The sequence below is a fragment of the Nannospalax galili genome, unplaced genomic scaffold (genome assembly GCF_000622305.1).
Source record: "Nannospalax galili isolate Female #2095 unplaced genomic scaffold, S.galili_v1.0 scaffold2008, whole genome shotgun sequence".
In the NCBI taxonomy this organism is placed as follows: Eukaryota; Metazoa; Chordata; class Mammalia; order Rodentia; family Spalacidae; genus Nannospalax; species Nannospalax galili.
Window position 1 is genome coordinate 275,623 of NW_008357485.1, and position 13,887 is coordinate 289,509.

Consider the following 13,887-nt stretch of genomic DNA (forward strand, 5'->3'; position numbering starts at 1 on the left):
GGGGGAGGGGCCCCGGGGGGGGCGGGGGGGGCAGCCCATTCCCAGGCAGGCAGCCAGTGACAGGCAGCTCTGGTGTTTCAGGGTCCTGCTCTGGTCATAGATGTCTCAGCCCTTGAATTTGGTCTGCTCTGCCTGGGGCAGAAGGCTTCGAGCTCCATCTATATCCGGAATATCAGTCAGCTACCGGCTGCGTGGTGCTTGAAGGAGAGCGCTGTGTGTTTGGCAGAGAGGCAGGAGGATGTAAGTGGGGTTCTGCGTGACAGGCAGCTCTGGTGTTTCAGGGTCCTGCTCTGGTCATAGATGTCTCAGCCCTTGAATTTGGTCTGCTCTGCCTGGGGCAGAAGGCTTCGAGCTCCATCTATATCCGGAATATCAGTCAGCTACCGGCTGCGTGGTGCTTGAAGGAGAGCGCTGTGTGTTTGGCAGAGAGGCAGGAGGATGTAAGTGGGGTTCTGCCACTTCCCCTGGACCCTGGTCTGAACTGGGACACCTGCTGTGAGGCAGCTCCTTTCCATGGCCGAATCCATCCTCCAACTTAACAGACGTTTCCCGCTCTCTTTTCCGCCATCGGATGCAGAAGGGGCCAAACATAGGTTTCTCCTTCAGAGAAGGCAGCAGCCAGTGGAGTCAGGAAGCTCCTAAGGCTGCCACGCGAGGCCCTGTTCCCTCCTCCCCAGCCTCACCCAGAGGGCGCCTGTCCATCTGGGAAATGTTGGCTACAGTTTGAGTACCTGCCACCAGGTGGCGGCTGGTGTGGCTCAAACCCAGGCACGCCACAAAGGACATTCAACCTCTAAGGATGCAGTTCAGTCACCAGCACCACACAAAACCGTCGTGGCACATGATGCCTGTAATCCCAGCAGTCAGCAGATGGAGACTGAAGGATCAGACTCTCAAGGTCACCCTGTGATGGAGGGGAGGGGTTAAATCCGGGTCACGTGGTACCTCCAGGAAGTTGTGGTCTCGAGCCTGTCTCATTGAGGAGATGTTCCTTCCAATGTGATCTGATCTTCCTTGTCCAGTGACACCCACCCCCAGTAGCCATTGTGGCCCATACGGGGGCCTGAGGCTACTCAATCACACAGGTGCCCTTCCTTTTAAAAATATTTTACTATTTTTCTTTTATGTATATGAGTGTATTGCCTGCATGTAGGTAAGTGAACCTGTGTCATGCAATGCCCACAGAGATCAGAAGAGAGTACTGGATCCCCTGGAACTGGAGTTACAGACACAGTTAGTCACCCTGTGGGTGCTGGAAATCGAACCCAGATCCTCTGTGAGAGTAGTCAGTGCTCTTAATCACTGAGCCATCTCTCCAGCCCCCACACAGGTGCCCTTGTTCATCAGGCACAGGAGGACACACTTTGCCACACTGGTGCACCTTCTCACCCTTTATGTGTATGTGGAAGGGCTGACTTGCTGGCGAATGAATCAGTCCTGTAGTGGGGGGGGGGGGTAAAGGGGAAATCCTGTCTATGGACAGCTTCTTCCCTCTCCAGAGGGGTGGCCTGATGGCTAGCCTCAGTTGAAGCTGTCAGAGCTTGACTTAGGCCTGCTCAGACCACTTTCCCCATGACTCCTAAGCTGTCTTCCTGCTCCCCAGCCAGAGCAGCCACCTGCCTGCTTTGCTCTCCTCAGTCCCACCCCAAGCACCTTCCTCTGCCTTCTACCTCTTAGATGTGTGCCTTGGTGTGGGAAGCTTGTCTTGGGTAGTCCTTTAATTGAAGACTCAGATTTTGGCCTGTTAATCCTGATATCCTCACCCAGCTGTGGTTCTCGTGGATCATAGATGCCTATGAGACCCTAGGGCAGCTTGAGGGCAGGATCGTGGTCAGGCCTGGTCTGCTCCCAGTGCCTCTGCAGTTCACTGTGTCTCACGCCTCACTCCCTCTTCTGGATTGGCATTAGGCATCTCCCTTTGACATTGAGCCTTGCAGAGGCCAGCTTCACCCTCTGGGGGAGTGCAAAGTGACCATCACCCTAGAGACTTTGCACTGCCAGCGTCTACAGACTGTACTGGAGCTGGAAGTGGAAAATGGGACCTGGAGGTATGGAGGGACTCAACATGGGAAGCTGACAGCAGACTGTGTATATTCACAGTATATTTATAGCATGTGCAACTGTATATCTAGAGACATTAAAATTTTTTATTTATTTTTATTCTATGTATATAAGTGTTTTGCCTGTATGTGTGTAAGTGGATCCATGTCATGCAATGCCTGTGGAGGCCAGAAGATGGTGTCAGATCCCCTGGAACTGGAGTTACAGATAGTTGTTAGCTGCCATGTTGGTGCTGGGAACCAAACCCCAGTCCTCTACAGCCAGTGCCCTTAACTGCTGAGCTGTCTCTCCAGCTCTCTAGAGACGTTTCTAGGTTTAAAACTACAGCTACAGGGAGCTGGAGTGCTGACTCAGTAGTTAAGAGTGCTTGCTGCTCTTCCAGAGAACCAAAGTTCAATTCTCAGCACGCATGTCATGTGGCTCACAACTACCTGTAACTCTAGCTTCAGGTCATCTGATGCCCTCTTCTGACCTCAGAGGGTACCCACCTACATGTGCACATGCTCACACACAGGCACATACATACACATACACATAAGTAAAAAATAAAATCTTGTAAACACTATAGGTACATGGTTTGTTCTGCTAAAGGGATGCAGCTGCCTTCAAAAACATATTTTGTCTCCTAATAAGCTGAAAAGAGTGAAGAACTAGAAACATCCATGTTCACAGGCAGGAGAATGAACATAAAATAGTCTATGACACATTTATATGTACAAATACTGTCATATTCTGAGAGGAACACACTGGAGATTTAGACGGCAGTAATGATCTTCCCCGTTCTGCCTCTTGCCTTTTCCCTCCCCACCTCCTTTGTAGTGGAAAATTTCTCATGCACACAAAGGTTTTATAAGTCCCTATGAACTCGTTGATTACTTTCAGCAATTACCAACTCAATATAAGCTCTATTTCATCCTCCGCCTGCCTTTCTGAATTCCCTTGACGCTAAATACTTCCCATACTCCTTCTTTTCTTCCTTTCCTCTTTCTTGCCATTCCTTTCTCATCATTTTCTGACACAGAGTCTCATGTAGCCCAGGCTGGCCTTGAAGGCACTCGTAGCTCCCCACAGACATGCCAACAGGCCAATATGATCTGGACAGTCGGTCAATTGAGACTCCCTTCTCAGGTGACTCTATGATTTGTCAAGCTGACAAAAACTAACTGGGACAGGGACTCAAAGATTCTCATGGTAAAGATGGAAAAAAGTATCTGCTTTGTTTGACTAGAGGCAAAGAGGGGGAGCAACCACTCTGAAATAAGCTCAGAGTATTGTCCTTAGAGTTTCTCCATTTTGAGTGATTATAAATGGCATAGTATTTTTATTTCTGCATGCTAATTGTTAGAGTATAAAATGTGGTTGATTTTTGAATGCTGAGCTTGTATCCTGTAACTTTGCTGAAATGGTTTTAGGAGTTTTGTTTGTTTTTGTGTGTGTGTATGTTTTTTTGGTTTTTTGTTTGTTGTTTTCCTGAGATAGGTTCTCATTATATAGCCCTAGCTGGCCTGAAACTCACTATGTAGACCAGGCAGCTGCCTCTGTCTCCACAGGGGTTCCTTGTTTTATCTTTTTTTTTTCTCTATTATTAGATTCTTTGGGATTTTCTACATAGACAACTTCATGCCATTTGTAAGTTGGAATCGTTTTGTTTCTTTTCTGATCAGTATGCTATGTGATTTCTGGTATTCCAGCTACCTTCCGGTATATGCTGAGGTACAGCAGCCATACTTGTACCTGCAGAGCAGCCATGTGGAGATCAGCAACCTCTACCTGGGTGTGCCCACAAAGTCAACCATCACACTCATCAACGGCACACTCCTGTCCACCCGGTTCCACTGGGGCAAGGTGAGTGAGCAGTTTGCAGCTCTCAGCCACAGAGATGTGTGTGCCCTCCAGAATGGCCCCACTCCCACAATGGATGTTCAGCCTCCCACAGCCTGTTGCTCCAACCTCTGTGCACAGTAAAGTTTGACTCCTTCAAGAGCAGTGCAGCTAGTCCAATTTTTCACTGCATCATCTTTAGAGGATTCTAGTTTCCTGCCCAAGAAGGGGTTCCTGGTGAACAAAGCTGGAGCCTCCCAGCAAGAACAGCCCAGAGCTGGTCCACACAGCTGTTTGGAGCCTAGTTGTGGCAATGCCCCTGTGGTTCACAGTGGCGTTTCCTTTGAGCATCATGAGAGATGCATCAGAGGCAGCTGCTCTCTGGTCTCCATCACTCTGTCTTCCCAGGGCAGTTTGACAAGGCAGCTCCATGGTGGGTAGTGAAGCCCACCCAGGGTTGGGACAAAGGATCTGTGACTTATTCCCAGAAGCACCCCATCCCTGTCCAGCTTGTTGTGAGCCTCAATCTGCTGGCCTTCAGTTAGCACTCTGTGTGGACCTTGGTCCATTCTGGGAGCCTTGAGAGAGACAACATTCCCACTCCTGTGTCTTCCAGCTCCTTGGGGCTCAAGCAGCCTTGTGCACAGTGACAGTCTCTCCCAGACATGGCCTTCTGGGTTCCAGTGAGGAGCGCCAGCTCACCTTGGAGTTCACTGCCCACACACAGGTGAGTAAGGTAGTTTGGGGATTCTTAGTGTCTGGGAAGGCACACTGCCCAGTCATTGGTTCCTATGCTTCATGGGAGGGCTACCTCACACCATACTTCTGCTCTTCATGAGTGGGGAAGGAATTTCTTGTATTTGAATTTAGGGTCCTTTTTCACTCTGGGCCTACTCTCTGGGGCCACAAGGCCAGGAAGCCTCTCATAGGCTCAGATGTGCCCTGAGACCCATTGACCACTCTGTTACCAGATCTAGCCTTTTCTAGGCAACTGTCTGTGGCCTCAGGCAGCCCAAAACTCCACTTTGTCCAGAAATCTGGGCAGAGGTCCACAGCAGGTGCTGTTCTGAATGCTACCGAGGAATACTAACAGGTGACCAGGGTCTTCCTAGGAGCAGTTTGGCTTCTCCCTGGAGTATCCCAGAGGAAGGCCCCCAGGTAGAGCATGCTTAGTACTTGGGTGTTGCTACCTATCCCTGTGTAGTTTTTATGGGAAGAGAAGAATCTTCAACTCCTTAAAGATGAAATGATTTCATTTCTGTTTTACATTTTATTTGTTGTGTATGCGTGCTGCAGCATGCATATGGAGGTCAGAGGACAACTTGCAGAGACCTGGAGACTCAGCCCCTGGCTCCTCCTTGGCAGACAAGGGACAAGGGAGCTTTCTTACATAGCTGAGCCTGGACTCCAGGATAACAGGCCCAAGTCTGGCGTGGAACCGCCTCCTTGAGCCCATCAATTCTTGCTCTGACAGAATATCTGACAAGAACAACTTAAGGAAGGAAAGATTTATTTTACTCATTTGAGGTTTTAGACCATCATGGCAGGGAAGTCATGGTGGTAAGAATGTGAGGCAGCTGGTCACATTGTACCTGCAGGCAGGAAGCAGAGAGAGGTGAATGCTGGTACTCAGCTGGCTCCCCTTTTTTATTCAGTCTGGGATTCCCATCCATTGAATGGTGCTGCCCCCATTTAGGGTGGGTCTTCTCACCTCAGTTAAGCCAGTCTCCTTCCCAGACATTCCCTGTTTCCATGATGATTCTATTTCCCTAAGTTGACTATCAAGATCAACCATCGTGACTTCCTGTGAGCATGTGCAGATGTGTGGGGCAGACTCAGTCATAAACCTGGAGGATGGGCCAGGCCTCTAGGGTCCAGATATTGGACTGGCTCACCAGCAGGCCCTGGGATCCCTCCCTCAATGAAGAACCTGGACAGAGGCCAAGGCCTTTGAGGTACCCACAGCAGTGGAGTACCATCAGGGCCCTGGCCCTGTGTCTGACCCAGACTAACTTTCTTATAGGAAGAGCTGACTGATCTAGTTTTGCCTTGTCATGTATCTGGCATGGAGAAACCACTAGCCCTAGGCATCTCTGGGAAGCCTCAGGGACTGCAAGTGACCATCACTATCTCTGTAGAGGGCGCTGATGGCAGGTGAGTCCAGAGTTGGGGGCAGTCCCAGGGAGGGCTGGCATTGCACAATGGTACTGGTTCCTCCCTTCTCCTCAGCTGATTCCTAGCTGGGAGACAGCCATCAGGTTGCCACAGGTCCTTACCACCTCTGCAACAGGCAATCCTTTACTCCATCCCTCTGTGTGGCCTTTCTGTATCCACTGGGAGACATAGTATCTAGGCAGGTAGGAGATGGCAAGGAACAGGGCTATACCATAGGAGGCCCAGAAACTGTGAGATATGCCATTCTGACTCCACTGGGGCACTTTGTGAAGTTTGAGTCTTCTCTTAGCCTTGTGGTTTGGCAGGAGGGGTGGCCAGGAATGGCATCTCCATGAAGAGGGAGTCAAGAATGAAGTTGGGTCCCTGGGCAGCTCCCACACCCCACCCAGGGTGGCTCTCTGAACAGGGAGAAGGGTGGCAGGTAATGTGATGCCCATGGTATGGGGCAGTGTTGTCAGCACAAAGCAGTGGCCAGGCCATCTAGAGGAGCTCCGCTTGGACTTCGGCTCGAAGGTGGCACTGAGGACCCATGTGACCCGCAAGCTCATCCTGACAAATTGCTCCCCGATACAAACCTCCTTCACCCTTACATTTGAGTACTTTGGGAGTTCCCAAGACAGCCTGAGCAAAAAGACAACCTGGTAAGTCTTTATTTCTCTCAGGGTCATTTCTCAGGATAAGTGTGGTGAAGTGGCATTATCTCCACTGGGTATTTTTCTGGCTTTGGTGGCTGGAGGCCAGTTGGTATGGAGGTACGGGGATCTGATTTGCAGGTAGATGTAGGGAAACCCACAGCAGAGATGGCTTATTGTCCACCTTGCAGACCCAGAGTGGGCCTATGGGAGAGGATGGGCTTCTGGGTCCTTCTCCTCAGCCTGGCCTCTGATATGAAGGTCTTCTGAGATTAGGCAGGAAGGATGGATGGATAAGGGAGATGTTACTGCAGACAGAAGAAACTGTGGACAGAGATGTGGGATGAGGGCTTAGAACAGTGATTGTCCTGGACACTGGATCATAGGTCTAGGCTGATAGGTGGAGAGGCCAAGGTGTGAAAAAGTACCCAATAATTATGGCAGATTGACAGAGATGCTATGGTCAGGGCAGAGGCTGGGCCTGGAGTGATATGTGTGTATTCCTTTCTGTCTGTCTATCTTGTCTCTTTCTGGCTCTCTCTTTCACACATATCACACACATACATACATACAGTGCTTACACACATGCACATGCACACACCACACACACACACACACACACACACACACACACACACACACACACACACACGTTTGTGCCAGAACCAGCCAGTACTGGCCCATGAGAGTCAATTATTAAATATTCAGAATTTTTCAAGATGTAACTTGAAAGCATTTCTATGACAAAGACTGACAAAAAACTATAATTTAGGACTTTTGTTTTTCCTGGAGCCCAATTACTGGTACACCACTGTTGGCAGTCACCACCTATTTGTGCAAAAAAGCCCAATTTAAACCCACTTCTGGACTGGAGAAATAGCTCAGTTAGTAAAGTACTTGCCTTGCAAGCCTGAGGACTTGAGTTCAATCCCCAGAACCCATTTGAAACATAAAAACCTGAGAGTGGTGGTGTGCACTTGTAATCCCAGTGTTGGGAACAGTCAACATCGTGCCCTGACTCCATATGCACACACACACACATACACACACACGTCATGAGTTGTGGGGGAGTCATAAACAGTTTTTAAATGTGTAACTTTCTATTCCAACATGTTAGTGGGCCTCCAATGGAGGAAAAGGAGCAGCAGGGTAGAGTGGAGACGGGCTGCTGTAAGTCTGCCCAAGAGACGGAGGCGTGGGACTGGGTCTACATCTGGGGCAGTAGGATCTCTACCTCAGAGCCCATGTGGGTTTCATGGGAGGCAGCTTATGGGGTAGCCTGCAGCTGAGGTTACTTGGGATGCTAGGGGTCCAGTGGGAACAAAGATTAAAGGAGATGAAGAGGAGACCTGACCAGCTTCCCTTGGGAAGAGCAGGCAGGGCTACCTTCCCTGGGTAAGCATCTGTCCTTATGTTGCTACCATGGGTGTGGGAAGGCTTGAGTACTTAAGTGCTATTTTTCAACTCTGTGAAGCCCTGACATGCCTCCTGCCCTGCTAAAGACAGCACGTATCCGAGAGCACATGGCCAAGAAAGAACGCATGGGTAAGAGCTACCAGAGTAGAGACTGTTGGGCCCAGGTCATGGCCAAAGTTAGGTTTTACATAACCTTCTAAGGATGTGGGTCAGCACCTTCCAGAGAGGGGGACAGGGACCAGAGGCTCCCTCTTGGTATATTTCTCAATGAGGTCCCCAAGATGGTCAAGGCTTTCTCCCTGATAGTCCCCCCTCCCCTGTTAGGGGCTGCACTCATGCTTAGGCCGTGGTTTTGTCTTGGACTGGTGGTGGCTCATGAGGAAGGGCTCATTGGAGCTTGACCTCTTAGGAGGAATAAGAGGCTGGCTAAACAGGGTCAGCCTGAATTGGCTTCTTGACTGAATATAGGCTGCATGGTAGCCTGACTGGGGCAGAGCTTTGCTAACTCCTGAGGATTTAGACCTCCCTCTCAAGTCCAGGGCCCTGACCCTCCATTCCCCATTCTCTTCCAGACTTTATGGAGAGTGTGTTATCTCACAAGAAAGGAGCTGCTTTCTTCCCCAACATTTCCCAGGGCACTCTAGGAGCCTACCAGCAGCTGAGCATTGATATCACAGGCTGTGCTAACATGTGGGGCGAGTATTGGGACAACCTCTTTTGCATGGTAAGGACACACACCTGGTTTCCTCTCTGTCAACTGTGGCTCCCAGTCTCTCAAAGCTCACTATACTGCAAGGTGCTTCGCACTGATGTCAGCTGGGCATGCACATCTGCTGCAACCTCTGGGGTCGAGGTGAGATGGTTCAGGCAGTGGAGTTCTTTTGAGTGGTAGAAACTTCTGTGGTTTCTCCATGGGGTACAGGGGTGGGACTACAGTGGAAAGGATAGGAACCAATAGGACTTGAGATCTGGAGAGATGAATAAGGAGTTGAGGGACAGTGACAACCTCCCAGAGCCACAGCTTCACCTAGTCCCCATGCATTTGATTATTTGCTCAGTGGTCCATTCATTTACCTCTCAACCTAGTAAACACTGATCCCCTACTGTATATAGATTCCTGTACAGCCCTCAGTACTGATTAAAGGAACAGATGACTCCAACTGGGAATTCCTAGTTTACTGTGGAGGGAGAAATGTGCATACAAGATTCTACATTGTTTAATGGTTACAAGAATTTTCACAAGGTATTTAGGAAATTAAACCAGGTAGATTATAGTACAGAATAGAAGTATAGTAGACACTCGCTTTAAATTGTTTGTTGCATGTGTAACATTGATGTGTTACATCAAAGTACAGAGTTATTAAGTAACAGTAAAGGGGAATTCACTTCCAAGTATCTTTTCTTGTTACTGTGATAAAATATCCAGATGAAAGCAACTTAAGTGAGAAAGGGCTTATCCCAGGCAAGGATGGCATGGGGCAGGAGCAAGAGGCTGGTGGTCACAATGCCTGGAACTCAGGAAGCAGAGAGTAAACAGGAAGTGGAGTTGACTTATAAAACCTCAAGGCCCTCCCCCAGAGACCCACTTCCTCCACCCAGGCTCAACCTCCTAAAGGTTCTACAACCTTCCCAAACAGCGCCACCAGCTGGGAAACAGGTGTCCAAACATGTGAGCCTATGGGGGATAGTTCACATTAAACCACAATACTAAGTGACCAAAGGGCTTTAGTAGGCAATCCAAAGAATGACGGGTCCACATGGCCAATAAACATTCAGCTGTCACCATCACTAGTAGTTGAAGGACTACAAAGTGAAATGGCCATGACACACTGGCTTTGACAGATTGGCAAGTTTTCTTTTGGTTTTAGGGTTTGTTTTATTTTGTTTTTTTATGTGTATGAGGTATTGCCTGCATGTGTGTAAGTGCACCTGTGTCATGCAATGCCCACGGAGGTCAGAAGAAGGAGTCAGATTCTCCTGGAATTGGAGTTATGGATGGTTGTTAGCTGCCATGTGGGTGCTGGGAATCAAACCCTGGTCCTCTACAAGAGGAAATCAGTGCTGAGCCATCGCTGTGGCCCCTTCTTTTGGTTTTTTTGAAACAAGTTCTCATTAGGTAGTCCTGGCTGACCTGGAACTCTGAGTAGACTGGGCTGGCCTCAAACTCAGAGATCTGCCTGCCTCTACCTCCCAAGTGCTGGGATTAAAGGTGTGCACCACCATTAGCAAGGCTTTTTATAAAAGTTGATGGTGAAGGTACAGGACAAAGGTGCTTCTGAGCTCGATGGGTAAAGAGGTGGTGACTGCCTAATGGCTCTCAAAGTAGTGTCCCATGGAAAGAAGATGTGTGGATCTAGGTAACTTTTCTTCTGAGTACTGCTTTTAACTGAGGGAAGAAAGGAGACAACAGAAAGATTCAGGGCCATCAATATATCCCTTCGTTGGGCTTTGAGGGACAGAAAGTGGCCCAAGGTAGAACCAGACCCCAGGGCTGTTCACAGAGATGAACTACTATCTATCCTTACAGGGGAAATTCTGTAAAGCCCATTCTCAAATGCTAGAAAGTGTAAACCTTTTCTAGTAAAGCTCTCTCATATTGTTAAGAGAAATGAGAAAAACATGTCTGGCATGCTGCCCATGTAAGTCTATATCTTATAGACAGGAAGGAAGAGTGGATGATTGTATGCTAAAATGGCAATGGTGCCAGGTATGATGGTGAACACTTGTAATCAGGAGACTCGGGAGATGGAGGCAGGATTAGGAGTTCGAGGTCATCCTCAGCTACATAGTGAGTTCAAAGCCAGCCTGAGCCACATAAGACCTTGTTTCAAAAATAAAGAATAAGTGGGGCTGGAGAGGTTGCTCAGTGGTTAAGAGCACTTGCTGCTGTTGCAAAGGACCCAAGCTTGGTTCCCAGCACTTATATCAGGCGGCTCATAAAACCTGTAACTCCAGCTCCAAGGAACCTGATGCCCTCTTCTGGCCTCTGTGGACACCCCCATTCATATGACATACACACGGAGTCATGCACACACATATACATAAATAGAAGATAAAATCCCCCCAAAAGAAATAAATAATAAAATGATAACAGTGAGTCCTGTACAGGAATAGAACCAGAGGTCGTTAGCATGCTTATTTTTCTCCTGAAAATAATCATTTTCAATTGGCAGAGGGAAATCATTAGTTATTTCCATAAAAAATATAGAAATTTAATCAAAGAGACCACAGAGGCCAGAGGTTTTGAGGCTGGATGTAGCAGGCCAGGCGGGGAGGGAAGGGTGGTCAGGGAATGGGAGTAGAGAAGCCCAGGCTAGGGGTGTCTAGATTGGGAATTGGGGAATGGGAGTGAGGCTGGATTCAGCTAGGCCAGAGTTCTGGGGACACTGTGGTGCTTGGAAAGGTGGAGATCTTGCTTGGAAGGTGCAGTGGCCATCAGCGATAAAGAGCTTGTATGTTTGCAGGTGGGAGATTTGCCAGTAACTGTCATTCCGGTGTACATGGCAGTCGTGGGTTGTCCCATCAGCTCCCTGAGGAATACTTGCTACAGCGTGGATCAGTTTCTGAAGGAGCCTATCATCAGGTGCCTAGCCTCAGCCTCAGTCTCTGCTCCCTAATGACCCCTGAAGCCCTCTGACCTTCAGCCTGGGCTACCTGTATGAACTCCTGGCTCTCCAGCTGGCTCAAGGCCACCTGGGGTCATCCATAAGGAGATTCCATGGCAAGGCCATCTTGAAGAAGAGCTGCCTTGGAGGGCATGGCTGTCGTTTGTATATCTCTGAGGATTTTGGAGTAGGGGAAGTAACCTGAGGTAGTACCAGACTCTGGGACTCTTCACACAGATGAGCTAGAGTTCATCTGATGAGCCCAGGTTAGAGGGCAGCGCAGTGGGCTGATGTGACAGCTCATCCAGCACACTCTGAGCCAGGCCTCCAGTCCTGGGTCTAGGGGTTACCAGGGCTAGGACAGACAACGGAAGCCTCTATGGCCTGAACTCCACCTAGGGCTCCTCTCCAAAGCTGTACTTTCTGTAAGGTGTGTGCTGGCTGAGGCTGTCTTGTCTCTCCCTCCAGGTTTGGGACCCAGATCTCTGGAGGAGACACCATCATCAGAAACCTCCGTCTGTACAACTCCAGCCCCTGTGGTGAGATGTTCATGCTATGGTTAGGGTGGGCTGTCTGGCAGGGAGAGATGATGGTACTGGGGAAGCTGATGACCATGAACAAGACCCAGAAGTCTAGATGGGCTGTGGCTCCTTAGAGAGACCCAGAAGTCCAAAGTGGAGAAGTGACCATACCATTGCAGGGTTGTCAGAGAGCCAGTTCCTTCCTTGAAGACAGGACTTGCCCTTGTCTACCTTGTGTCACCAGGGTCACTATGCCCAGGAACAGAGACTTCCAGGGCACCCTTTTCTCATTCCCTCAACTAGGAGTACCTAAGATACATACTAGGTGCTATGCAAGAAGTTGTAGACACTGAGGGAACAGGACAGTGGGGTCTCTGCTTCAGGGCTTCTGTCCTGATGTCAGTGTATCCAACATGCAAGGGGAGGCCTTAAAGGAGTCTCCTAAGTCCCTGTTGGGGGCACTTAGGCAGAATCTGGGAGGAAAGGTAAGCAAGTGAGAACTGAGGAAGCCTATGATTATTTAATAGAAGGATTCATGGACCACTCAGAGATTAGGAAGATGGTAGAATCCTCTGAGGGGTAGTTGAGAGGTCTCATGGCTGGATTGCAGCTAGATCAGTGACAAGAGACAGGGCCTAGCCCTGTCATCTTTAAACTCTTCTAAAGAAGGTATAGCCGTGGGAGAGAACTGAGGCTCTGTGACTGTGCTCCTGGTCTACTGGATCTGGGCAGTTTTGAAAGTATATTCTAGCATGCCCTCTCACTGTATCTTGAATACAAGTTTCTCCTTATATTTCCAAAATTTTTTTAGCTGCTCTATTGTTAGATGCATTTGAATGTGAAATCTTCTTCACACACTGAACATTCTTTCATCTCTCACCATAGCATTTCCCCTTTGCCCCTTTAGTTTAGTGTAACTGATCTTAGTTCCTACCTTGCCTTACATTAACATTGCTACCCTAGGTGTTTATTTTAAAAAATGTTCTAAAACTTATTTACTTTTTACTTTATGTGTATGAGTGTTTTGCCTGCATGTAACTATGTGCACCATGTGCATGCAATGCCCATGGAAGCCAAAAGAGGGCATCAGATCCTTGGAACTGCAGTTACAAATGGTTGTGAGCTACCATGTGTGTGCTGGGAGCAGAACCAGTGTCCTCTATATGAGCAGCCAGTGCTCTTAATCACTGAGCCATCTCTTCAACTCCCTAACCTCTACCCCTAGGTGTTTTTAACTGTCACTGACTTGCTTGGATATATTTAATTTTAATTTTATTTATATTTATTTGTATGTGGGAGGAGGGTACATATGTGGACATCAGAGGACACCTTGTCAGAGTCTGTTTTCTCTTTCCACCTTGTGTAGTTTTGGTTAAAAAAATAGGAAGTTAATCTTTTGAAAAACCCAGGATAACATTGTCTGTGGGCTTTTTGTTTGATTTGTAGTACTAAGGATTCAACTTAAGGGCTCACTCATGCCTGGACAAGTGTTCTCCCTCTGGGCTAGCTCCACACTCATCCTCTTGGTTTTCATTTAGACATGGTCCCATTAAGGATAGCTTTGAATTTACCCAGGTGAGACTTGAACTTCTGATCCTCCTGCATCATCCTCCCAAATAGCTGGGATTGGCCTGTGACATCAGCCTAACTATCCTC

At 48.5% G+C, this 13,887-nt stretch overlaps 1 protein-coding gene across 1 annotated transcript in view; it reads left to right on the top strand.

Annotated features, from left to right (window-relative positions):
- Dlec1 (DLEC1 cilia and flagella associated protein) overlaps window positions 1-13,887 on the top strand; it is a 57,011-nt gene that overhangs the window by 36,080 nt on the left and 7,044 nt on the right. Inside the window, exons 18-27 of the mRNA XM_017794866.2 lie at window positions 82-240; window positions 1,909-2,048; window positions 3,753-3,906; window positions 4,499-4,609; window positions 5,906-6,036; window positions 6,507-6,698; window positions 8,164-8,234; window positions 8,678-8,829; window positions 11,570-11,688; window positions 12,179-12,249. Coding sequence (XP_017650355.1) covers window positions 82-240; window positions 1,909-2,048; window positions 3,753-3,906; window positions 4,499-4,609; window positions 5,906-6,036; window positions 6,507-6,698; window positions 8,164-8,234; window positions 8,678-8,829; window positions 11,570-11,688; window positions 12,179-12,249 — 1,300 coding nt within the window. The remainder of the gene's footprint in view (window positions 1-81; window positions 241-1,908; window positions 2,049-3,752; window positions 3,907-4,498; window positions 4,610-5,905; window positions 6,037-6,506; window positions 6,699-8,163; window positions 8,235-8,677; window positions 8,830-11,569; window positions 11,689-12,178; window positions 12,250-13,887) is intronic.